Source organism: Salvelinus sp. IW2-2015, linkage group LG8 (genome assembly GCF_002910315.2).
Source record: "Salvelinus sp. IW2-2015 linkage group LG8, ASM291031v2, whole genome shotgun sequence".
NCBI classification, from domain to species: Eukaryota; Metazoa; Chordata; class Actinopteri; order Salmoniformes; family Salmonidae; genus Salvelinus; species Salvelinus sp. IW2-2015.
In genome coordinates, this window is record NC_036848.1 from 17,915,167 (window position 1) to 17,941,465 (window position 26,299).

Here is a 26,299-nt window from a genome sequence, read left to right on the forward strand (position 1 = left end):
GGTCAATTATGCACCACCCTATGGGACTCCCAATCACAGCCAGGATTTGAACCAGAGCCTGGATTTGAACCAGACTATAGTGACGGCTCTTGCACTGAGATGCAGTGCCTTAGACCACTGCGCCACTTGGGAGCACTAGTTAGACTTATAAGTATCAACAACTTTCAATGAATTCCATTTTATAAAGCCATTTTTAGATCAGTAGTTGTCATAAAGTGCTATCTAGTTTCTGCACTTTAAACAAAAGGTAACTAAAAGGTACTGTTACTGTTGTTTTGTCACTGCATAACTGTTTTTGTTGTCCGGCAAGAAATGGTATCACATGATGCATATAGTTTCAAATAATTTCTGTATAGCTTCAAGTCATCATGTTATTTCTTGAGCACTATAGTCGTTTCAGAGGTGATACATTGTTGATAGGCATTGACAAGACCGATTACCACTTCCCTAAGAGAGCAGTCCTCAGGATGCAGTGTGCGGCTCACCTCGGAACCTTACACCTCTCCCCCCAAATCGCTATATTGATGTCAGAAGTTGGATGGCACCTGTGAGGCCATCGGAGAGGCATGTACATGTGAGGGACTTGGTTAAGAGGAGTGTCAGTCAGGAATTGCTCGGCGGAAAGGATGAAATAATGTAGCTAGTTGGGGTTAGCATGAAGTTTGCCTACGGACTTGGAGACCAGGGCTCAAAACCCCCAAGTTCGCTACATTGGTCTAAGAATTGGGATGGAATGAGGACATTGGAAGCACAGGCGGACGTGCCTGGACCCTGAAAGATGGTCACGGTACCTATATGTGTAAATGTTGTGGGCTGCATTTGCTCCTGTATTTTTGTTGGTGGCCCACTCTTTGACGGCACCTATGCACATCTGACAATGTGCTGCTGTGACATAGCCTATGTGTAAGACTTGGCTAGAGCTGACCTGTGTCATGTAAAAATCTTCCCAGTGTGAAAAAGTTCCCAATCGTTCTGATTGTGACCAGAAATGAGCAGCATCAAACCGCCATTGATCTGCCTGCTCTGTAGAATGTCCATTGATAACCAGTGGTGGAAAAAGTGCCCAATTGTCATACTTCAGTAAAAGTAAAGAAACCTTATTAGAAAATGACTCAAGTGAAAGTAAAAAAAGTCTTTAAATATACTTAAGTATGAAAAGTAAATGTATATTTTAGCAATTACACTTAAGTATCAAATGTATAAATAACTTTAAATTCCTAATATTAAGCAAATGTATTGTTTTTTAAATTTTATTTATGGATAGCCAGGGGCACACTCCAACACTCAGACTCCATTTACAAATAAAGCATGTTTTTAGTGAGTGAGCCAGATCAGAGGGAGTAGAGATGACCAGGGATGTTTTCTTGATAAGTGTGTAAATTGGACCATTTTCCTGTCCTGCTAAGCATTCAAAATGTAACAAGTACTTTTGAGTGTCAGGGAAAATGTATGGAGTAAAAAGTACATTATTTTCTTAGTAATGTAGTATAGTATAAATTGTATAAAATAGTAAAGTACAGATACAAAAAAAATGACTTAAGTAAAATACTTTAAAGTACTACTTTACATCACTGTTGATACCATCCTGCACTGAATGCATTATCAGTGTAGGAATTCCAATAGAAGGTGTTACCCATGTTTCTACAACTTTCTATGAGCCACACACACACACACACACACACACACACACACACACACACACACACACACGAGTAAGCTAGATACAGTGCATTCCGAAAGTATTCAGACCCATGGACTTTTTCCACATTTTGTTAGTTACAGCCTTATTCTAAAATGTATTTAATTACATTTTTTCCTCATCAATCTACACAAAATACCCAATAATGACAAAGTGAAAACAGGTTTTTAGAGATTGAGCTCAGGTGTATCCTGTTTCCATTGATCATCCTTGAGATGTTTCTACAACTTGATTGGAGTCAAGCTGTGGTAAATTCAATTGATTGGACATGATTTGGAAAGGCACACGCCTGTCTATATTAAGGTCCCACAGCTGACAGTGTATGTCAGACCAAAATCCAAGCCATGAGGTCAAACGAATTGTCCATAGAGCTCCGAGACAGGATTGTGTCGAGGCACATATCTGGGGAAGGGTACCAAAACATTTCTGCAGCATTGAAGGTCCCCAAGAACACAGTGACCTCCATCATTCTTAAATGGAATAAGTTTAGAAACACCAAGACTCTTCCTAGAGCTGGCCGCCTAGCCAAACTGAGCAATCGGGGGAGAAGGGCCTTGGTCAGGGAGGTGACCAAGAACCCGATGGTCAATCTGACAGATCAACCTAGTGTCTCTGTGGAGATGGGAGAACCTTCCAGAAGGACAACCATCTCTGCAGCACTCCACCAATCAGGCCTTTATGGTAGAGTGGCCAGACAGAAGCCACTGCTCAGTAAAAGGCACAGGACAGCCCGCTTGGAGTTTGCCAAAAGGCACCTAAAGGACTCTGACCATGAGAATCAAGATCCTCTGGTTTGATGAAACCAAGATTGAATTCTCTGACCCGAATGCCAAGCGTGACGTCTGGAGGAAACCTGGTTCCATCCCTATGGTGGTGGCAGGATCATGCTGTGGGGATGGTATTCAGCGGCAGGGACTGGGAGACTAGTCAGGATCTAGGCAAAGATGAATGGAGCAAAGTACAGACAGATCCTTGATGAAAACCTGCTCCAGCATGCTCAGGACCTCCGACTGGGGTGAAGGTTCACCTTCCACAGGACGACGACGACCATAAGCACACAGCCAAGACTACGCAGGACTGGCTTTGGGACAAGTCTCTGAATGTCCTTGAGTGGCCCAGCCAAAGGCTGGACTTGAAACCGCTCAAACATCTCTGGAGACCTGAATATAGCTGTGCAGCGACGCTCCCCATCCAACCTGACAGCTTGAGGATCTGCAGAGAAGAATGCCAGAAACTCCCCAAATACAGGTGTGCCAAGCTTGTAGTGTCATACCCAAGAATATGAGGCTGTAATCGCTGGCAAAGGTGCTTCAAAGCAGAGTACTTTCGTAAATGTGATACATTTTTTATAAGCCAAAATATTCTAAAAACCTGTTTTTGCTTTGTCTTTACTGAGTATTGTGTGTGTAGCTGATACAGCCTTAATCTAAAATGTAACAAAATGTGGAAAAAGTGAAGGGGTCTGATTACTTTCCGAATGCACTGTACATACAGCCATTAGCGCCAACCAATGCGCGCAGGCTAAATGGATCATGCTGCAGACAGCATAAATATATATATATATTTTTTTAGATTGAACCAATCACTGATAATTGATCGCATAGTGCACTGTGCAAGATTGAACAATTATTTTTGTTGTAGCTTGTTTCTGAATTTGTCTCTTGTTCCCTCCATTCATTACATGAATCACACGCGTGCAAATTACAAAAGTACAACAAATTGGAAATGTGGTGAGCCGTGCGCAAAAACATTACTCTCAAATCAGCAGCAGACAGACATTGATCTGCCATGGCCTTGGGCATAATATCCGCTCTGTGGAACGTCAATTGATAGATACAGTACCAAGTGACAAGCAGCAATGAGACTCGGGCCCCCAGTCAGTTTCTATTAGGCCTTTTTATTAATCAAAACAAATGGCATCCCTATTCATAGATGACTGCATTTACAATACACATGGGTCAGAGGAGCAGTCGCTATTCGTGATCAGTATTTTTTTTAAAGCCTCCACTAATCAACATTCATCATTACCCATGGGAGATTAAATCTGAACCAAAATGTATAGGTTCTTCAATCTCTAGTGTACAGGATTAAGTTAGGTTAAACCTAGTCGTTTCGGTGACCCATCAGACTGAGTTCACACACAGGAAAGCTGTCAGAGGTACGTAAGGTACACAGTACAGTGCACTGTTCAGTCTAGGAGTCGTATCTAGGCAGAACCAAAGGGGGAAAAGCACAATTAAAACCTTGACTAAAAATAAAATATTTGTTGAAGCCAGAAAGAGTGAAGGAGAAACGCATGTCCTTAACATTTTCAAAAAGGATCATTTTCTGACCATTTAATTTTCTTCAAACAAAAGTACAAAATAAGAGAAAGAAATGGCTAGTTAGGTTACAGTGCAGTGGGAACTAACTACCTCACATAACCTATGACACAGGTCATCTTCCACAATTAGAAAAAAGAAAATGAGAAATTATAGAGAAAGACCTCCATTTCCTCTTGAGGCGGAAGCTGTACATGCCATCTCAATTTCAGGGGGATGACAACCCCCGCCACACAAAACCATGAGATCAATACAGGAAAAACATTGCCCAGCTCCAATCTCTTAGTCAAATATCTTTTTATTTCTGTTTTGTAAGTAACATCATAGCAAGTTCTACATCTTCGCTCCCCCCCACCCTCCAACATGTAATGTAGTAGATATAGATGAATCAACCTACTACACTTATCACCCAATCACATGCAGCTTAGTTTGTCGGGAGAACCAATCCCCATTCACCTTGGTCGCTCAGAGACACCATGGCACACAGAAGAATTGTGGCATTCCAAACACGACTGACTGACACCACCAAGGAATCTGAGAGCACAAAACTTTAAAAATGGGATCCATGCAAACAGACAACAGCTAATTACCTGGTATGTGTGTGTATGTTTACGTGTGCGTCTGTTACCTTGAACAGTGACAACCATTTTTACATGGGGCAAACCTCTAATGGTTTTTGACTTCTAGTTCTAAAAACAGAGTGGGCAGGTTCACCAAAACGTAAGAAATAAGGAACTTAAAAGACTGTAGTCCACTGATAGTTACCGGCTATTGAGCAGTCTCAATATTTTCTCCTTAGCGCCTTTTTCATGTTGTATGGGGTAAGTTTAAGATATCAATGAATCATGCAATGTGAAAGAAGTGAGGCGGGAAGCTTGTTTGACACCCTGAGAGTACTCTTTACGACTCTTGTAAAAGAGTCAGACTGTCATGAGACACAAAAAAAGTAACATTTCTGAAAGATGTGTTAAATTCTGCTGCTTTTGACTCAGGAAATGCAGTCACAGGATGTGCATATTCATCTACCAATAGCTAGGCGGGAGACTGATTCATCCCACCAATGAGGGAGGAGGCTGCACGAGCTGGCCACCAGTCTGACAACCTTGACATCTCCCCTAGAAGCCTGCCGGCAACCAACCGTCATCTCTCCGAGTACCAGCTTTTCTTTTCTCCCGCACACGTTACTGTAAATGTACACTACATCCTTACATTATCTATCAAGACCAGAGAAAAAAACTAAAACATTAATGGAATCAAAAATAAAATAAAAAGTAATGTACATAGTATTAAAAAAGGTCACAGTACATTCACAGAAAAAACAATTTCAGAAAACCTTGCTCTCTAGGACTGTCTAAGGCAGCGTATTCTAACCTACTGACGCCCACTTACCAGGCTCCCCCTCCCTCTGCTTCAAACTTTGCCTGCCCCACGGTTCTGCGGGGAACTGAGCATGTGCAATGGATCCCCCCCACCACTCCCAGCTTCACCGTAGTAAGAACAACTTGAGAGGGGTCTTCCTACAACCAAAACACGTAAAAAAACATGGTGAAAGCCACATGGAATGAAACGTTGAGACCCGTGCATCATGGGAAAATGAGTCTCTCAAAACCCCCCAAAAACACAACTGCAGTGTTATAACCAGACAATAAGACATCCAAATGCCATGTTTTTTTTTCTTTGTCGACCCTCAACAGAAACATTCATGCTACGTCCATTTACTATGACACACACAAAACGCATGGGACTGTTAAACTGGACCAAGCAAGAAGACATCGAGCTGTAGTGTTGCCCAGAAAAGTCGGTTGATAAATACTGTCTAGATCTGCGGGATGGATGGATGGATGGGGGGCTGACTAGCGGGAGCAAAGGGTGGTGGAGGTTTGAGTGAGAAGACAGAAGGGGTTCCTAGGTTAGTGTTACAGAATGGTATTGGAAAATATTTTTTATTTCTTCACTGTTAAATAAAAACCTTTTCTACACTAACAACGCATCAGTCTTCATCACCACCATACTGGAATCATCGTCGTCCATATTGTGAGGCAGTCATGATTGTTTTCTGTTGATCCTGACAAGAGAGATGGTGGTCTAGTTGGGTTTGCTTCATCGCCCCGGGAGGGGGAGGAAAGGGAGGGCCCAGGGGGGAAAGATGGGGGAGACTGGAAGGGTGGGTCGGGTTAGGGAGTGACCCTGGGTCAGGGCTGTTGGTTTTAATCAGAGATCCAGGGTTGTGAAAGCCACATCAGTCCTTTCTCAATTTCCTGTTTCTGGGGGACCTTCTGAGGAGGTCATCTTCTTGTTTCTGGAGAGAGCAGAAAGGAGAGGGGGCTTTGGGTTACACACAAGCCATAATTGTCTCTATTCTGAACAATAAAGTACATCATCAACACAGCCCTTTTTACATCAGCAGTTGTCAAAGTGCTGTTACAGTGCAAGCTTTGATTTCTAGTCACAACGAACCACATCATGCTCACCAAGTCATGCCTTACTGTCCCCGTACCTCTTCAGTGACCTCTTCTTCCTCTTCCTCCTCCAGCCCCTCCTCCTCCTCATCCTCTTCCTCCTCATTTACTTCCTCTGCAGGACTGTCTTCTGCATCACTATTCTTCTCTGCTGCTGCTATGGAAACCAACAAACACAAAGTTAGCATTTACTGAGACGGGCTAACTTGTTGCTCTTGCGTTGAGTGATGCAAGACAGCACGCACTGTAAAATAAATGTCAATTACACACACTGTCAACAGATTTGTGATCCTACATTAGGAGAGGGAGGGATAAATGGTGACAGTTCTTACCTGGCTGGCTCTTCTCCTCCTTGACTTGGTCTGCCTCAGCCTTCTCCACCACTTCCTCCTCCTTCACGTCTGGCTGGGGCTCGTCTGTCTTCTTGTAATCGGCAGCATTTGCAGCAGTCTTCTGTTGCGAGAGAGAAAAGATAAACATTAACACAGATCATAAACATTATCTATGATGACATCCATAGGCAAATGTATGTGTGTGTGGGGGGGGGGGGCACTATTGAGATGCAACCTTTGATGGTCTGTGGTCACAGCGTGGTCCCTCACCTTTCCAGTGCAGCAGAAGACGATGATCAGGACTAGGGGCACAGCCACAGTCAGCACGTAGACCACCCACAACCAGGGACGCTCGTCTGCTGCGGTCATCATCTGGTTCACCAGACCGGGCTAGAGGAGAGGGGAGAACACGGTCACGCAACTGTCAAGATCTGGGAACCATCGACCACAACCAACCACCATCAACTGCATCACAAAAGCAGGTTGCGGATTGCACTATTGGGTGCCGTTGAAAATCTTTATTTGTAACAAGTTTGTAACAACATCGCTGTTATACCAAAGTTTTATGGGTCCCTGAGAAATGGTCAGAACACATATGCCAAAAAAACAAAAAAAACAGCACTCCTGTATCTTTCACATGGACCCCAAAAGGTGTAATGTGTTGTGAAAAACCAGTGCCTGAGGGTTTCTTCCCACATCGCTCTCACTTCCTGAAAGTCCTTATAAGAGCTGGGGAATTCCCGTTTCACAGTGCATCTCAGAAGTCTCCACAAACTACTCTGTACCAGTAACACAACACACTTGTGCACCAACACACTTTATTAAACAAAGAAACTAGCACAAAAGAACCCCCTTAGTGAAACCATTAAGCTAAATAGTTAAGTACTAACTAAAGTCTTGCCTACTCAGACTGTTCGTAGCAGTGACAATGCACAGGAGTTTGTGTGTCCCAATTCCATGCATACTGCAATGGCAGATCTGAGACGAGCATTTCCATATTAACAGTGGCAGCCAACTGCCCCGGCAGTGCTACCGGTGTAAAACCAAATTATCCGTAGCGCAAACAATGAGGCTGTGAAACCAGTGGAATTCTCAGCGCGCTCCATGGTTCACTGAGTGGTATGTACAGTGCCTTCAGAAAATATTCATACCCCTTAACATATTTGACGTGTTACAGCCTGAATTCAACATGGATTAAATGTTTTTTTTTACCTATCTACACACAATGCCCCATAATGACAATGTGAAAACATGTTCAGACATTTTTGCTAATTGATTGATTGATAATGAAATATCAAATTTACATAAGTAGTCACACCCCTGAGTCAATACCTTGTAGAAGCAGCTTTGAACATCGATTACAGCTGTGAGTGCTTCTGGGTAAGTCTCTAAGAGCTTTCCACACCTGGACTGTGCAACATTTGCCCATTAGTATTTTCAAAATCCTTCAAGCTCTGCCAAATTGGATGTTGATCATTGCTAGACAACCATTTTCAGGTCTTGCCATAGATTTTCAAGCAGATTTAAGTCAAAACTGTAACTTTCACATTCACTGTCTTCTTGGTAAGCAACTCCAGTGTAGATTTGGCCTTGTGTTTTAGGTTATTGTCCTGCTGAAAGGTGAATTAGTCTCCCAGTGTCTGGTGGAAAGCACACCAGGTTTTCCTTTTTTTTGTTGCTTAGCTCCATTCTACTTCTTTATTATCCTGGAAAAACTCCCCAGTCATTAACTGTTACAAGCATATCCATAACATGATGCAGCCACCACTAAGCTCGAAAATATGGAGAGTGGTAGTGAGTAATGCATTTTATTGGAGTTGCCCCAAACATAACACTGTATTCAGGACAAAGTTAATTGCTTTGCCACATTGTTTGCAGTATTACTTTAGTGCCTTGTTCCAAACTAGATGAATGTTTGAACATTTGTATTTTGTACAGGATTCCTTCTTGTCACTGTCAATTAAGTTAATATTGTGGAGTAACTACAATGTCGATCCATCCTCAATTTTCTCCTATCACAACTATTAAACTTAACTGTTTTCAAGTCACCATTGGCCTCATTGTGAAATCCCTGAGTCGTTTCCTTCCTCTCCGGCAACCGAGTGAGGAAAGAAGCCTGCATCTTTGTAGTGACTGGGTGTATTGATACACCATCCAAAGTGAAATTAATAACTACACCATGTTCAAAGGGATGTCTGCATTTTTTATTTATTTAAATATTACCAATATGTGCCCTTCTTTGTGAGGCATTGGAAAACATCCCTGGTCTTTGAGTTTCCATCTGTGTTTGAAATTCACTGCTCGACTAAGGGACCTTACATATTTTATTTATTTATTTAACTAGGCAGTTAAGAACAAATTCTTATTTACAACGACGGCCTACACCGGCCAAACACGGACGACGCTGGGCCAATTGTGCGCCGCCCTATGGGACTCCCAATCACAGCCGGTTGTAATACAGCCTGGATTTGAACCAGGGCGTCTGTAGTGACGTCTCTAGCACTGAGATTCATATAATTATGTGTGGGATACAGATATGAAGTAGTCATTCACAAAACATGTTAAAAACTATTATTGCACACAGAGTGAATCCATGCAACGTATTATGTGCGTTAAGCATATATTTACTCCTGAACTTAGTTAGGCTTGCCATAAATGGGTTGAATACGTGACAAGACATTTCAGCTTTTAATTTTTTATGAATTTGTAAACATTTTGAAAAAAACATATTAACATTATGGGGTATTGTGTGAAAAAAATAATTTTAATTTCAGGCTTAAAAAGTCAAGGGGCGTGAATACTTTCTGCAGGCACTATAGCAAGTACGGCCGTGTGTGTGTGTGATGCTCTGACGAAGAGAACGTGTGCGAGAGTAAGAGAACAGCAAGAAAGAGAGAAAGAGGGCGAGAAGAGAAAATGCAGTCAAGCGAGAGTAAGAGAGCGTGTCCACCAGGAAGGGAGTGAGCGAGACAAAGAGAGCGAGAGAGGAAACTAGACAGCAACAGCGAGAACAGAAAAATGAGAGAACAAGGGAGAGAGGGGGAACAGAAAATGAGCAAGAGTGCTCAAAACTGAGAGAAATCGAGAGTGAGGGAGTGGGCGGCCTAGCTGTGTAGAGAGAGGGCCGTTAAGCCCAACATGCCAGGCATCCCAGGAATTCACCTTTAGGAAAAAAAGGCAGCATCGGTCCGGGGCTGAAAGAATTTTGATGAGGCGGCCAAATGAACGGCTAGTCGGTTAATCCCTGGGTACGAGCCACCCTCATCCCCCTGGACTCACCACAACTCTACTGCTCCACACACACACACACACTTATGACAGCTCAAAACGAGTGAGACCACCACTTAGAGGGTGACCTCAGTAGAAGACGTATGTGTATGTTTGTGTGCGTTTGTGTGTGAAGCAGGGCCACGGCTTCTCAATAGTGCCAGTTTCAGCTGTAACTTCGGTTTTATGGAACAGTGTACTCTAGCGGTTTAAGTATGCGCCAACCACCAGCGAGTCATGCTAGACCAACTCAAGAAGCTTTTCAACTAAAGCCAACTCATTATACAGAGGAGCAGCTGGAGCACGGTGACAATGACTGTGTCACTCTTACTGCTCAGCCTATCTCCCCCTGGAGTTCCACATGTTATATCCGTTTCCACTTAGGGGCGGGACAGGGAAGGGTTTTCCATATGTCACACAGAGCCAGGCTTGCCAGCAGCATTCCTCTGAAGGGTGTGGGGAGTGTGTCTGGTCTGAAGTCCCCATGAGAAGACACAGGCAGAGAAGTCACCACTAACACTGAGACATTTTGTCATCCTCTTCAAATTGTTACCTTACTAATGGTTACAGTAAGGATTGGGGGTAGGGCGATCCTTCTCAGCATAGGAGTGCTGATCTCGGATCCGTTTGGCCTTTTAGATTATAATGAATAAGATTAAATGGAACGGAGCGATCAGCTGGGCATTTTGTAATTATTTTACTATTAAAATAATGACCTTTATTCCGATACCCTGATAGTTGAAAAACAATAATTATAAATTGCTATCGACTCTCGACCAATCAGAATGACACAAACGCACATTAACAACGGACACGCTGCTTTTCTCTGGTGGTTTGGCTAACAGTAACAGCAAAAGAGAAGTTCCAATTTTTACTATGACAGAACTAATCCCGTTACAAAAGTTTTTCTGTTGAGGGTTTTGCATTGATCTGTGTCAGATGTTGTAATTGCTATTCGAAGTAGGGAAAATAGCACACCGATGTCAGGGTAGCCTAAAGGCTCCCGAGTGGCGCAGCGGTCTAAGGCACTACATTTCAGTGCAAGAGGTGTCACGACAGACATTTTTCGATCCTGGGCTGTATCACAACCGGCCATGACTGGGAGTCCCATAGTGCGGCGCACAATTGGACCAGCGTCGTCCGTGTTAAGGTTTGGCCGGGGTAGGCTGTAAATAAGAATTTGTTCTTGACTGACTTTCTTAGTTTTTCTTTTTAAAGGACTAAATGCGCAGCAGTAGGCTAGCGCAGATGTAGTTCAACACACCGTTATAAAAGCTACATTCGAAAGATTGTTGTTTTATTGAATTTCAGATGTCATGTAGGGCCCTATAAAATCTGTTCTATTTTTTGCCTGATTCCGTGTATATTTCCCGAAATTAGTTTTTCTCCGTTTTGCTTTTCCAAGTTTTTGCTTTACTTTTTTAAATAACGTTTTTTCCCCCAAATAGAAAAACAACTCAAATGGATGTTCTAAGTCCACAACAATGCTTACACCACATTAGGAGAACACTTTTGAGGTCTGGGAAAATGTTTTGAAATGTTGATACCCTTTAAATGTGCACTTAGCAAGAGGCTTTTGTATAGCATTTTGTAATGCAGATGTGATGGTAGAGTTAACAACACCAATACCCACTGAATTGATGCAAATAATCATCATATTCTGTAAGGTAAGCATAAGCTACATTGTAGTTAACATTTAATTGAAAAGGTTGTGGGAAAGCCTTTCCATCTACCAGAAGGCTTTTCATTAGCATAGCTAACGGCTACACAAAGTGGTAAACGTGCGCACCGCACATACACAGCTTGGTGAAATTCTCATTGACTCTTCAGAAAGTCACAGGAAATATGAATCACTGATGCCTTCGTTTCATATCTTATGATCAACTTGGGCGAATTTATAAAATGTTCAATACATTTTTGAATACTGTTGAACTCGGTTTTAATGTCTGCATTACGTTATTTCGTACATGTTAAAGGGCCCTAGTCATGGTACATCCTTGGAGGTAAAAATGTCACAAGGATAATTTCAATTTGGACAAAGCTTTCGCATTGTACAAATAGGCCCACAAGTTTGTTTCTCCAAAAATGAACACTCACTCAAGTAATCGAATACTAACGTCCGTTCAGATATCCGGATATATTTGATTATCCGTGCCCATTCCTACTCTGAGAAACTTGATACATACGGCCCCTGATCCTCGGCATGTATATTGAACAAAAATATAAAACGCAACATGTAAAGTGTTGGTCCCATGTTTCATGAGCTGAAATAAAAGCTTTTTGTGCAAATGGAAAAATGAGGAAAAATATTTGGCCACAAATTTATGTACATCCCTGTTAGTGAGCATTTCATAAGATAATCTATCCAACTGAAAGGTGTGGCATATCAAGAAGCTGATTAAACAGCATGATCATTACACAGGTGCACCTTGTACTGGAAACAAAAGGCCAGTCTAAAATGTGCAGTTTTGGCACACAACACAATGCCACAGATGTCTCAAGTTGAGGGAGCATGCAGTTGGCATACTGACGACTGCAGGAATGTCCAACAGAGCTGTTGCCAGAGAATTTAATGTAAATTGTTCTACCATAAGCCGCCTCCAACGTCATTTTAGAGAATTTGGCAGTACTTCCAACCGGCCTCACAACCGTTGACTCCGTGTAACCACGCCAGCCCAGGAACTCCACATCCAGCTTCTTTAATGGCGGAATTGTCTGAGACCAGCCCCCCGGACAGCTGACGAAACTGAGGAGTATTTCTGTCTGTAATAAAGCCCTTTTGTGGGGAAAAACTAATTCTGATAGGCTGGGCCTGACTCCCCAGAGGCTGGGCTTGGCTCCCAAGTGGGTGGGCCTATGCCCTCCGAGGCCCACCCATGGCTGCGCCCCTGCCCAGCCATGTGAAATCCATAGATAAGGGCCTAATGACTATTTTAATTGACTGATTTCCTTATATTAACTGCAACTCAGTAAAATCGTTGAAATTGTTGGTTGTTGCGTTTATATTTTTGTCACCGCTAGTCAATCTGACTTGATTGCTTACCCCAGAGAATAGAGGCTTGCATCATGTAAAAACAGCAACGCTACAAATATCCACATTGCTCCCTGAAGAGGTTTTGGAGAAGTCTCTGGATACAAGAATAGGTCCCTTAGTTCTAGGTGCTTCAAAACAAACTGTCCTAAGGGAACATCTTAGATGCAAGAGGAATCCTATGCAAATAAGAAGCTGAACGTTCTATGGTTAGGATAGAAGTGTGATATGGAGCGAAGAGAGATCTTATGGACCTGCTTGAAATGTCAGACGATTGCACTGCATATTCGTTCCTTATCAAATGTCTGTATATTTTATGTGAAGAATTTATGAGAAGTTTTATCAACTAGTCATGAGGAGTCTCTGTGTGCCCGTCTCTCTGTGTGCGTGTGCGCTATTGCACCCACCTCGGCGGCTCCCTCAGCAGCCTTCTTCAGGCCCCAACCATCGTTGGCCCAGCGATCGGCCGTGTGCCTCTCGTTGGTGATGAAGAAGTTATCAAAGAAGATGTCGCTGGACATGGACCACAGCTCCAGGCCCACGGCGTTGAAGGGGGTCATTCTGAAGGGATGGAGGTCCTCGAAGAAGGCTGGGTTGGCGATCTTCCTGGGCTTCCACACACCCTGGGAGGTACATTGAGGGTTGAGTGTACAGTACCGTGAGAGTTGCATTCATAAACTATTCTTTTGGGGAGCCATTTGTAAGTACATACATTTGGATTTCTCTGCAACGAGAACTCAGTAGTAAAAAAAAAAAAGTATGAGATTTTTTGGGGAAAGACAAGAACACAACGTCACCAATGCAAGATCAGAAAAAGTACAAATAGTAGGCTCTCATCAATACAAATGCCGAATTGGAAAGAGCAAGTGCAACGATTGTGTGTATGTTATTTAGGCTACACACTGCACTGGGGTAAAAAAAAATCCTAAAGTGGCTGACGCATTGGTATATGGTACACGCTGGGAGGTGTGAAGGGTTACCTGGTAGTTGGGATTGTCGATCATGGGGGCCTTCCACTTGCCCTTGTAGCTGGGGTTGTCAATCATGGGTCGTTGCCAGGCGCCACACCCGGGGGCGGTTTCACAGAGGGCGTTAGGGACCTGAGGGGCCTCCCACTCACCATCCATATCCTCATCCCTGGAGAAAAACATCACAGATCACAATACAGACAAAGCCATACAGTGTACAACATGATGATATACGGTTACAAGTTACTGTAGGTGTGAGAAAGCAAAAGACCACAAAAAATAAAAAAAATATCCAATTGAGAGAACGTGAAGGCATAAGTGAAAAATAACAGCATCTCCTTTTCCTCCCTTTCTATAAATCCCCTTTATCCACTGTGTCCCATTCCTCTTCTCTGGGGGCTCTAATTTAATTTCCGCCACAGAAGTGAGACATAAAAGACAGTGAGAGCAGAGGGGGAGCTCTACAGAGCCCGAAAACCAGACCTGGCTGTCCTGAGGCAAAGCGCACCCTGTGATATTAGCTCCTCTCACCAGGAAGCCTGCTCTCTCCACAGAGAAGAGGAGGAGCTTGCCGCAAACACTAGCAATTAGCTTCCAAGAAATGAGTGGGCTAAACCAGATGAGGGTACACCACGACGGGACAGAAAAGACAGAGGAGGTAGTAGAGTGGTAGATGAAGGGCAGAGAGAAGGAGAGAGATAGAAGGGAGGGGGGCGAAGAATAGAGTGGCAGACGAGGGTAGAGCGAGAGAAGAGATGGAGTACCATGGTGGACGGTATGTGGGGAAGGATGCAGGGGTAGGATGAGCGGAACGAGAGAGTAAAGGTATCGTAGTTACCAGTCCTCGGGCTTGACCGCGTCGGGGTCGCTGGTATACTCGGACTCATCATCCAGCCAGCCGTCTGGCTTCACTGCGTCCTCATCTGGGATCTGTTTCGGTGCATCCTCATCCCTATGGGACAGGGGAGAGAGTCAGAGGGTACACACACTAACACACATAAGCACACCTGGCATCTGAAAGGGGGAAAAAAGCAACAACTGTCGACAGCTAACACACACACACACGCTTTCCACAGCTACATTTGAAACGCACATGCACACGCTGTGAAACTTCAACACGTAAGAAAACCTGGCGAAATAGCCCCTTTTTCACCTACACTTAAATATGCACACTTACCAGTCCTCGGGTTTGACTGCGTCAGGGTCCTGGATCTTGGGTCTCTCATCCCAGTCCTCTGGCTTGTGGTCGTCGGGGTCCTCGATCTCGGCAGCCGGGTTGATTGCGGGGGTCATGTCTGTCAGCAGGTTACCACTGTTCACCACCGCCTGGTCCACCAGCACCTCAAAGCTGTTGTCTGGGTTCAACACTAGGAGGCAGGAGAGAGAGGAGAGCGGTAGGTAGAGATGTTTAGAGGAATACACCTGGAAATGTCATTAGCATACCTGATTCATAGAACATGTGAAAATGTCTTGTTCACCGTGTTGTCTCCCTAGGCGAGTCTTCTTGTCTGTAGACTAGTGGACCATCAAAGAGTATATAGGCCTCGTGAGTAGAACATGTTAAAATGTCTTACCCAGCGTGTAAAGGTGGGTCTTCTTGTCGGTGTAGTAGGTGCGCAGGTCTGCGTCGGGCTTCTTGGCGTGCTTCTCCTCGTACTCGCCAGTCTTGGGGTTCTTGTGGCGGAAGATGAAGTGCAGTTTGTAGTCCTCGCCGCACTTGTCTGGTCCGAACATGATGGTGTAGGGAGTCTTGTCAACAAACTCATCCTGAAGGGCAGAAGAACTACATTAACCTCGAGGCTGTCTACGTGCAGATGTATTGGGTAAAAAATATGTTTGTACTGATGAAGACACAGCTCGGGTCTAAACATGATCTATTATAAACAAACACTTTTGGGAGCATGTACAAAGGAAGTCTGCAGTAGTACTTTATGTTTCCATCTTAAATACCACAATGTGCATGTTCTTACCAGGTTAAGGTCAGGTGTCTGGGAGAGCAGTTTGACGTAGGCGCCGCCGCAGTCGATCCCTTGCTGGAAGTTGACCTCATACTGGACGATGAGGGGCTTGGTGTCGAAGATGAAGGGCCTGAGGAGCTGGGCTGAGATGGCGTGATGTTTGGCACGGGACTTAAGGACCAGGCCCTTGTCGCCGGGCAGCTTGCCGTCCTTCATGTCCTCCACCTCCCATTTACCTGCAAGACGGAGGTCGAACACGCAAGTAAAGGAGAGAACTCACTTCATAAATGTCTGAATGGAGCCGAACCTAGGGTCTTATTCATTAGGCACTAAACGGAAGAAAATTTACTGAAATGTAAGGACTACCTCAACTTGTCCAATAATTCAAGTTGCAAAATGTTTTGCTAAGTTGTGCCCTAATGAATACTACCCGGACGAATGCTTTATGTTCTAATGTGACAGAGAGGAATTGTCTTGGTGCCTACCGTCATACTTGGCGATATCCTCATCAATGTCCTCCTTCTTGGCCTTTGACAGGACCCAGCTGAAACAAACAGGAGAAGCGAGATGACTTGAGAGTCAAGTAAACATGGTAGCACCTGGACACCATAGGGGAAGCTGCCGGGGGAATAGCCTAGGCGCTGGGTTGAGTGTTTATCCTTACAAAAAGTCTAAATAGCAGCTGGTCCTATGGTGAGCACCTACTCAGCACATTGTGGCACATGAAAAGAAGAGACACAGTTTATACTGTTAAGTTCATGTTTTAAGTATCCCTATATTTCTGTTATTACGGGGCTATCACTCAGTCAAGAGTGCGCCTGCGCAGGGAGTCTTGTTGTTGATAGACATAGCCAGGAGTGGAATGGCTACCTTGTAGTGTGTTCATACGGTATAGTAAACTTTGTTAAACTGGAACCTTGTCGTGGTGTCATTTCGAGTTAACATATACCACCTAGGCCATTTGGTTTCAGGGCAGCATGTTTGAATATTGTATCTTCTCTGATATAGACTTCATTAGTATAATAAATTATAAAAACGGTGCCTGCTTCATTTCGAAGTTGAATTAAAAAAACTCCGGGGAAACCAGAGTGCTCACCTGTCAAGGGTGCCCATGTCAAAGGACTCGGCGAAGAAGTGTTCCCCCGTGGGCTCGGGCGCTTTGTAGGTCACCTAGAGAGGAGCAGAGAGGGGTCAGTGGATCACTAGGTCAGCTCTTCCACTGCCTGGCTCCAGATAAGGTGTTTAGTGTGCCAACCAGGCCACGTGTAGGTGTGTGTGTGTGTGTGTCCTATGCAAGAGCAATAGGAGGACATAGGTCAGCCAGATAGCAAACCATCACGTCGCATTGCTAATCAACGCATCACCTCTGTTTTTTTTTACGGATGTCAGGCTAGTGAGCTATTCACCACTTGCCTAGCTACCCAGACTCCTTGCTCTGGCCAAACGCTATACCCACGGATGTTAGTTTCTTTCCCACAGTGAGTCTGGATCTAAATTCGGGGAGTACCTCCCCGAACATTTACAGATGCGAACACATTCGGGGAGGTCTGATTGGTCCGGAAAACAATGGATTGGGCCAGAGCCAGAACACACGAGGGTAGAGCGGTGGTTTGAAAATTCCTCAAACCGTACAACACCCCCCATGCCCCTCGTCACCACAGACGACTTCAATGATGGCAGTCTCAGACGAAAGTATGTTGCGAACGACAGTGCATCGGAAGAATTTAGTGTGAGTCGTCAGGGATAATTCACCAACTTCTCATCCCTTCTGGTCATATCTCTACCTATCAGAGCTAGTGGAGAAAGGAAGAACACTAAGCAGTCCCAGCACAGGCTTAGCCTCTATCGTTTGTGGTGTTGTGCGAATCACATTCATTCCTTGAAATGAGCTCAAACCTCCCACTCACTCTACAGCCCTTTCACAACAGACATTTGACTACTGAATATGGGTAGGTTGGCTTGAATCTGTGTATAACAGTGAGCAGCCACGTAGGCCTAACCTTTTCTCCTTGGCTGTCACAATCTGGGCATGCTAGAAGGGAAGAGAAGAGCCACGCTTTCAACCAAAACTGAGATTTCAACCACTGAAACCATAACCTTACACACACTGGTCTAGGGTAGACTTACTTTAGGGACTGAAGGTGGTCCTGGGGGCTTGTCTGCCTCCACCTCCCCGTCCAGAAGCTCCTCCCCATGGTCAAGCTCCTCCATCTCGTCTTCCACATCCATGTCGCCCCCCATCTCCATTATAGGCTCGTCCTCCTCCTCCTGGTGGGCGGTCACCGTGGTCAGTAGCAGTGTTGACCACAGGCCCACGGCCAGCAGCAGAACATACCTCACCTTCAGCTCCATAGTCTAGGGGAGAGAAGAGAGCAATTAATACACTAGGCCAATTTCTTGAAGAAAATGTGTTCGCTCGTCAGCTGTTCAAAAGTGTTTTAATAAGAAGTATGGCGGATAACAGTAGTGGTCTCGCTGACGCAAGCACACTAATTACTTAATTACTAATTAACAAGTGGGAATCTGTTATGGTCTGCATCTACATTCATTTAGATTCCTATTGAATCCCCTCCTTATCCGTTTCAGTTGTTGCATATGGCATACAGATTCCTAGCCACCTTACCCCGAGGGCTAGGGAGGAGCAGCGGAGCCACAGTATTATTACTTAGTTACACCCATCCATTCCTTTCAGATCAAAACATCTAAGAGTAGAGGCTGATTTCAAACGGTGGTTAAGAGAAATAAAAATAGAGGCTATGGGTAGGACATGAGAGGTGAAGAAAGGAATGTGATGGAAGAAGGCAAATGACAGCAGTGAGTAGAGAAGGTGGCCATTTAACAAAGCGTAAACAAGGGGTTAAATGAGATGAGGGACACAGGAGAGGGAGAATAAGATATGAAAAAGAGAAAGAGGCTGCTTCTGGGGGGAGAGAGAAAGATGGGTGGGCGTCACTGGGCTACAAGAGAGACACGGTCTAACAGAAACAGAAATATGGGGGCGACTGACAATGCAACCTAGCATATAATTTGAGCTGGAGAAAGGGGATAATTTCTGAGCAGGTGGCCATTAGGTTAAATTACAGCTTCTTATCATATTAGAACAAGCCTACTGGTAGAGGTGGTACATGCAGGAATCAAAACCACAACCCTGGTCTTATAAGCACTATGATTAAAATCTCCTGGAACAAGATTGACCATTAGTTCCACAACTGGGCTCCCTCCTAAATTTCAAAAACGTTTTATCCTTTTCATGCCTACAGAACGCACACTCCCTCCGACTGTTGCCAGGCATATGGTCGCCATGCCGTTACCCAGTGCCTCACTGGCACCCATTGCCATAGCGACGAGCCTGAGGCATATGCAGCCTGAGCCCCTTCCCCTAATGAGATTCGGTCCAATGAGATTACATTAGAGCACCATGTAACACACACACGGAGTTAACACACACACATATTTACCTTTCATATTATTCACAGGCAATTTACTCAACACCATACAAACAATTTAGGACAGGCTGTGCACACAGACGCCGGCTCCTTCGACACTATCCCAAATCTAATTGAGAAGACTAGGCAGGTGTTTAAGCAATAAGGCAAATCTTCCGCCTAACTATCATTTTTTATTTAACTAGGCAAGTCAGCTAAGAACAAATTCTTACGTACAATGACGGCCTACTTGTAAACCCTCCCCTAATCAGAAGGCAAGGTGGAACAATTACAATGTTTCTTAAGCCTATAAAATATACTTAAATATTCCGAAACACCTAGGGGGCAAGTATCGATTTGAGATTGGGTCTTTGTCTTCTCCAATCAGATAATGCCAATAAGATCGCAGTCTGTTATAATTCCATCCTATTCTCAACCCCTCAGCATGTTCTGATACCATTAGCCAAATAAGTGGTGCTGGTTACAGAGTGAGGGGGGATGTGAGAGTACTATTAGGTCCACCTTACCATATGCAATACAGACAACTGAAATATAGGCCATATTTTATGACTACAATTAATTTTAAATCAATTCATAATTTAGAGTGCCTCAAAGTCTATTACCAAACTAACAAAAGTTACCGATTGTCTTTTTGTCATGAGATTACCTGTGTCTACATGTTAGCATGCAGTTGCACACGTATTACTGTACATACCATGCACATAGCAGACTGTTCCATTAATGAGTTTAACCCCACGCGAGATTAACGTCCGTAGCCACACCGTCTAACACTTCCACCAGCATAGCACAGTCATGCTAGTTTAGCAGAGTGGCTATTATCAGGCCAAGATTACCTTAATGCTCTACTTTCCACTTGGCATTTTAATTAACAATGTAGCATATCTATAGCAGGATTTCCATTCGCCAGCAATAGAAAGCTTTCAGGCCAATAAAAAAGAAAAGAAAAAGAAAGTAAACCGATAAATAGGGATAAGACTTTTTTGCCTATTCATTGATGGAAATATCACTCAATGTAAATACATTTGACCGGACATGCTTATCACTTTATAGGTTCATTTGCATCATTTTGTGATATTAGAGGCTTGTGTGTTCCAGAGGTTATAGCCGCTGACCCCAGCAAACATATAACAGAGTCGGGATGGGTTCAAATCCGGCCCACTGCCCTTTGACTCACCTTTCCCATATCTTCCCCGTCTTGCCAACACTTTCCTATATCTTTGATAAAAGCAAAAAAAATTACTAAAGGAGTGAGACTGCCCCACTCCTTAAAATACCTTAAAATTGAGTGGAACTGTATTTTCATTAGTCTATGTTTCTCACACACGCATAGCATACAGAGCCTATTTGAGGGGAAATCATTGAGACAGATAGATGCTGCTACAGTTCCTCAAAAATCGAATTTGATGCTGCTGGAGTGAAACATAAGCCCCACCATTGCACAACAATTCTAAAACGCAATCGCATGTTAAAAACAGTTCTGATGGCCACTATTAAAAAGAGCAACTATAACTATAGATAGATTGTAGCTTCCATCAATGTAATTATCTGCATCACTTCCATTCCCCCATCTTTGTTTTGCAAATAAATAAAATACATACACACCTTAAAAAAAAAAAAAATTATATATATTTTCCTTTATTAATTTCTAACTCTACCACCCTTCCCCTAACTGGAGTGAACTAGTAAACAACAACGCTTAGGCCTCTACTTCCAGCTTATACATACATACATACTATCTACATTTTATGGATATAGTCTATTTTACAATAACTATATTTTGTCTATTTTTACTCCTGTCCTTCCTTTACCCTCAACCTCTCCCATCAATTTCTGATGTCCATCCTGTTTGATTTTTATTTTCCATATCTTTCAAAACTGTGCTCTTTCACAAAAGTTCTGAACCTATATTAGGTTTTACAGACACAGTATGTTTTACATTAGTTATCTTGTTATTAGTCCAAACCTTCAGCTCCATTCAACCCCTCCCATCTATCTCTTAACACCATCCATTTTGGATTTCTATTTGCCATATATTTTTCAACTGTGCTGTGATGCTTCACAAAAGTACTGAACCTTTCTATTCTCATTGTTTCTACAGATTGTAAATTGAAAATATATTTTTTTGCTAAAAGTATTATATTATTGATCGATTGACTATGACTTTTCAAATCACCCAGTAGTGCCATCTGCAGGGTAAGCTCCAGGTAAATATTGCAATTCTTCAGCCATTCCTGGACCTGTGACCAAAAACAAGCTACATATTGAAAGTACCAAAACAAAGGATCTAATGATTCCATCTCTTCGCAGCAAAATCTGCAGAGCTGGGAAGGTTGTATCCCCCATATAAATAACATTCTATTAGTTGCAAGAATTTGGATAATAATTTAAAAATAAAAATTTTGAAAAATTCAGTTTTGAATCCGGCGTAGTTTTGCATATCAGTTCATAAACCATGTCCCATGGAATCAGCAGGTCAAAAATCTCTTCCCAACTATTTTGCAATCTATATGGCACGGCTGTGAATTTTTTGGTGATTAAATGAAACTGGTATACTTTTATATTTATCACTTTAACCAATTATGGTCTTTAATGCAGGGCAGACAGACAAGTTAATTACTTTTCCCCCCTTCCACTTCCATTTTTGCGGTAATGCTACGTGTGACATAACTCCACCAGTCCTATTTTGATATCACTTATGAAGATACCTTTATTAAACGTTTGTTAAATTTATATTTTTTAATCAAAGGAGTTTAAATATTTGAGTTTAACAACAATATTTGTTGTATTATTTGTTCTGTCTTTTCTGGTGGATTAAATTGAAATCGCAGCCAACTTTCTATGGATTGTTTTAAAAATAACGATATTTGTGAGATGATTTCCTTTTCAAATAACTGAAAGTGAGCAATTGTAATCTGAATAAAGGGGAAAAGTTTTTTTATTTTGTTATTTTTTCCCCCCTTGGGATATGTATACCAAGTATATCCACATCAGACCATTTTATAGGTAAACTACACAGTAAATATTAAAGTAGTATTTTTTTGTGATCCAATACATAGGTTACGCAACCAATGCATATGGGTCCGGTACATTTCTCAAATGTCTCCAATTAAAATGCTACCAGTCCAAGTGTCCGGCGCCACATTTTCCTTACGGAAACCCTGATCTATAACCCTACATTGAGCTTGTTCTACAGATCACAGGGTCTTCCTAAGGGACTGTGGTCACTGGAGCAGCCTATAAGGTAGGGGTGGAGATATACCCCCTCAACTCCTATCTGTCAGGAATGGTAACCAGGGCGCTACCACCAAGGGATATGTCACCTCTAGAGCCAGATCCCCTAGGAAGTGTCCTGAGGAGGAGCTGCAAACACAACATGTGTGTGTACACAGCCTGATGCTGAATATCATAAGGAAAGGCCATCATGGAATAAAGTAAAGTAGTAGCCCATTTCAGTGTCATATGAAGACCTAAGTGTGTCATTGTCCATTGATAATTTCTTATTCAGGTGAGCTCTTAGCTGGCTAAATTTAGTCCACGCACTGTCAGAATTCTATTTCAGTAGGCTAACACAGATAAGGTTTTCCAACCTCCCCAAAAAAGGCTATGCATTAATATATATAGGTAGGCAATATCTAGGCGAATAGATCTTGAGCACATTGACAATACACATAAATGAGACAAACTTCAGTGACCACATGGGTTTGCCATGCCAGTGCCGGAGGAGAAATTAATCTCAAACATCACAATTTTTCATAGAACAGCTCCAAGCCCGGTGACAGTGCTAGTGTGTTCTTAAATAAAGGATTCTGCCATGCGTCTGTTTGTACACTGTGACTAGGGTGTTTTCCCTGCAACAAGTCAGGCTGCCAACAAAGAGGAGATAACCAGAGGGGAGCTCACCACCAAAAAGCACCACGCATGTAACTTGACAATCAACTTACTGAGTGTGAGCGTGAGGGGTGAGATACAGGTCTTATTGGTGTGGGTGAGGCAAAAGAGTTGAGTAGCTAGGCCCAGACTCCACTCTCTGTTTTGTGGGACATAGGAGCTGGAAGGGTGGCTGCCGCCTGGGGGGCTAGGGAAAAGCCGAGGTGCCTTGTGGGCCAGGGGCGGTGAGTGGGAGGGACGGATGGATGGAGGGATAAACGTGAGAGGAGTGGCAAATTTCACTTTCTCACCACAGGCTGAAGAAGTCATGGGGCCAAACAAAACAAACCACCACACTGGAGGGGAGACCTGGGAGGCCTTGTTGTGCTGCCAAGTGGACACCATTCCCCCATTCACATCATGCCTCAGTGGTCACATGTATTCAAGTCAGGGACAGAGCAGATACAAGGAGGGGGAGGGGACAGTATAATCAATCAGTGCTCAATCAACACATCAAAGACTATTATCAGCCAGCCAGTCTTCTGAATTCATTCCATTCAGTTCACTATGTATTTGGGGAAAACAGTGCTATCTATTACTGCTGTGGTCATATGGTTCATTGTCTATGTGGCGTAGCCTAGCCAGAAACAGACATCTTGCGCAAGATGTTGCACAGCGCTTTCACAGTGTATCCCCTCATGGAAAAGCAACATGCAGCCTCTGATAATGGATAGACTACTCTGTGCTATGAAGCCCAGTCTAGGTCATCCTGTAGGGATTTAAGTGTGGGTGTACAGTGGGTTTAAGCAGATAGGATAAGGACCCAATGACCCCCATGTGCCTTGACTGTCTCAAAGAGAGAATGGAAAAGACGTAAGACTAAATAAAAGCAAATATATTTTTAAAGCATGCAAGTCTATTGTACCATTCAACATTAGTTTCTAGATTAGGTCAACAAGAGAGTGGGTTAAAGGTGCAATCATCTTGTCAATGTACACAAAATATAACAGCTTCTCGTGTGACCATAAATATTACCCATCATAAATTAGAAGTTATAATTTAACCATGGGTAAACAATAAAACGTCCAACTTCCCATTCTAATAAATATTTTCCATTCAACGCTAGAAGGCCATTTACATTTCTCAGATAGTTAGCTAAAAAAAATGTGTCAACCATTCAATAAGATGACACAGGCCAAGTCCTTTATTCAGATGTGCAAACTTTTAAAGCTACATTTCCATGAGGGTGTTGAATGCATCAGAGGAAGTGGGTTTGAAAAACTGGTCAGACTTCTATGCGTTTCATCCCTACCAGCAATACCCGTTTCCATGTGGCCATTCCTACAAGCAGGTTCATGTACGTCTTAAAGGAAATTATTTCAGATACAATAACTACCTGTAGCTAGCTCCTCACTTGATAAACCCCAATTTGAAGTGCGTAGGTCTTGTCACCCACTAATATCCAACACAGCCAAAGAGATAACAATGACCAAACTAAAAAGGACATACCGGTAGGTAATTAACGTTAGGGCACAATGCTTCATTAATCCATTCATTCATTTACTTGTGCTCGAGATTTAAAATAGCCAGGGCAAATTAATCACTATACATTAGTTTCTCACCATGACACATCGACTACTGCATCATGACTACATTTATTTCTGATAAAATCACCTAGGTATATTTGTTACACAAACGTTCTGACATGTGCACACCAAGGCAATACTAGTCAATTTCCTTACTTTAGCTCGAGGCGGGTTTTTATTTAACCACTTAATTGCTGACATTAGATGGATGCCACAATGTATCCTTGCCTACAGTAGCTAACGTTAGCTGACTAAAACACTTTCAAAATGTCTTAGCTAACGTTGCACAATGAAAACACGTCGGCAAAAGGGACACACGAGCAACTGTGTGCTACTGACAGAACATTTCAACATTCATTTGTTGGATAACAGTAGCTATCTTTATTTTACTAACGTTAGCTAAATTAGCCTACTAAATAGCTGGCCTCTATCAGCTACTAACGTTAGCCAGTCCAAGCTAAGACCACGCATCGTTTCTCGAGCTTATTCATTATGATAAATACTGTTAAAAGATACTGGACAGCATTGCATGCAACTGAACAAGCTGGGTAAATGTAGACTGAAATAATAATTTAGCGAAGTAGCTATATTTGAAAGAAGTGACATTTGTTCGTCATTACGTACCTCCTGCTTCGATGTGACACCTTGAACTACAGTAGGATCACGTGTGACTTTGGGGCATGCACTTTGGATTAGTAGCCACACCTTCTCCAGTTGTTTATTGGTTGCTGAAGTGAAAATGTTGACGTTTTCCGGGAATATTAAGAATTGGATTGCTTGTGCTACATGTCAATCATAGTAAATGGTCTCCGCCCCCAATCCGAACCCCGTGGACGGCGATGATTTGTCCAGCTGTAAGAGGAAATGTATGCTGATTGGTTATAGTACGACAGGGTTTACACTAGATAACACAGCCACAAAGTAAGATTCCATAGCCACAAAGTCTGAATTGGCAACAAAAAAATGTGAGGTTAGGATTAGGCATAAAGTGAGCCATAATTATGATTTTGTGGCTGAACACAAAACGTTAGTGTTAATAAGTGACGACCATAAAACAGGGAAAAATAAATTATAATGCAGCAGGGACAGCATTTACTGATGATTGATGACATTTTGTAGTGTACCATCAATTAATGATTTATGCACTTTGTGAAGTTGGCTAGAACTGAAGCAAAGAGAAAGAAGAGGTGTGAGTGAAACAGTAAAGTGTAAATAATTGATCAACTAAAGCACTGATTTGATCATTCTGAATGTTAGGCCTATTGAATTAGATTTTTTAAACCTTTATTTAACCAGACAAGTCAGTTAAAAACAAATTCTTATTTTCAATGACAGCCTAGGAACAGTGCTTTGTTCAGATTTTTT

General features: G+C 42.9%; 1 protein-coding gene across 6 annotated transcripts; it reads right to left on the minus strand.

The window, feature by feature from the left end:
- Positions 1 to 3,576: 3,576 nt before the first annotated feature.
- canx (calnexin) lies at positions 3,577 to 25,643 on the minus strand. 6 transcript variants are annotated; one of them, XM_023992675.1, is made up of 14 exons: positions 25,559 to 25,643; positions 18,163 to 18,390; positions 17,132 to 17,205; positions 16,521 to 16,579; positions 16,048 to 16,271; positions 15,652 to 15,844; positions 15,255 to 15,444; positions 14,916 to 15,029; positions 14,090 to 14,246; positions 13,517 to 13,732; positions 7,082 to 7,201; positions 6,812 to 6,932; positions 6,518 to 6,636; positions 3,577 to 6,319 (listed from the first exon to the last, which is right to left on the minus strand). In XM_023992675.1, exons 2-14 carry the CDS (start codon positions 18,385 to 18,387, stop codon positions 6,260 to 6,262), a joined length of 1,872 nt encoding a protein of 623 aa, XP_023848443.1. In that variant the 5' UTR covers positions 18,388 to 18,390; positions 25,559 to 25,643; the 3' UTR covers positions 3,577 to 6,259. The 6 variants fall into 6 exon arrangements, with proteins under 6 accessions (XP_023848443.1, XP_023848440.1, XP_023848441.1 ...); XM_023992672.1 differs by lacking the exon at positions 25,559 to 25,643 and adding an exon at positions 20,656 to 20,679 and having other exon boundaries at positions 6,812 to 6,929; XM_023992673.1 differs by lacking the exon at positions 25,559 to 25,643 and adding an exon at positions 20,656 to 20,679 and having other exon boundaries at positions 6,518 to 6,633.
- Positions 25,644 to 26,299: the final 656 nt, after the last annotated feature.

What these genes read in the sequence shown, in the direction of transcription:
- canx (XM_023992671.1), bottom strand. An exon ending in CTGCTGAGGGAGCCGCCGAG is followed by an intron (nt 7,202 to 13,516) that starts GTGGGTGCAATA and finishes CCTCTCCTCTAG; the next exon opens with CCCGGTCTGGTGAACCAGAT. An exon ending in AAGAAGAGGTCACTGAAGAG is followed by an intron (nt 6,320 to 6,517) that starts GTACGGGGACAG and finishes TGCTCTCTCCAG; the next exon opens with AAACAAGAAGATGACCTCCT.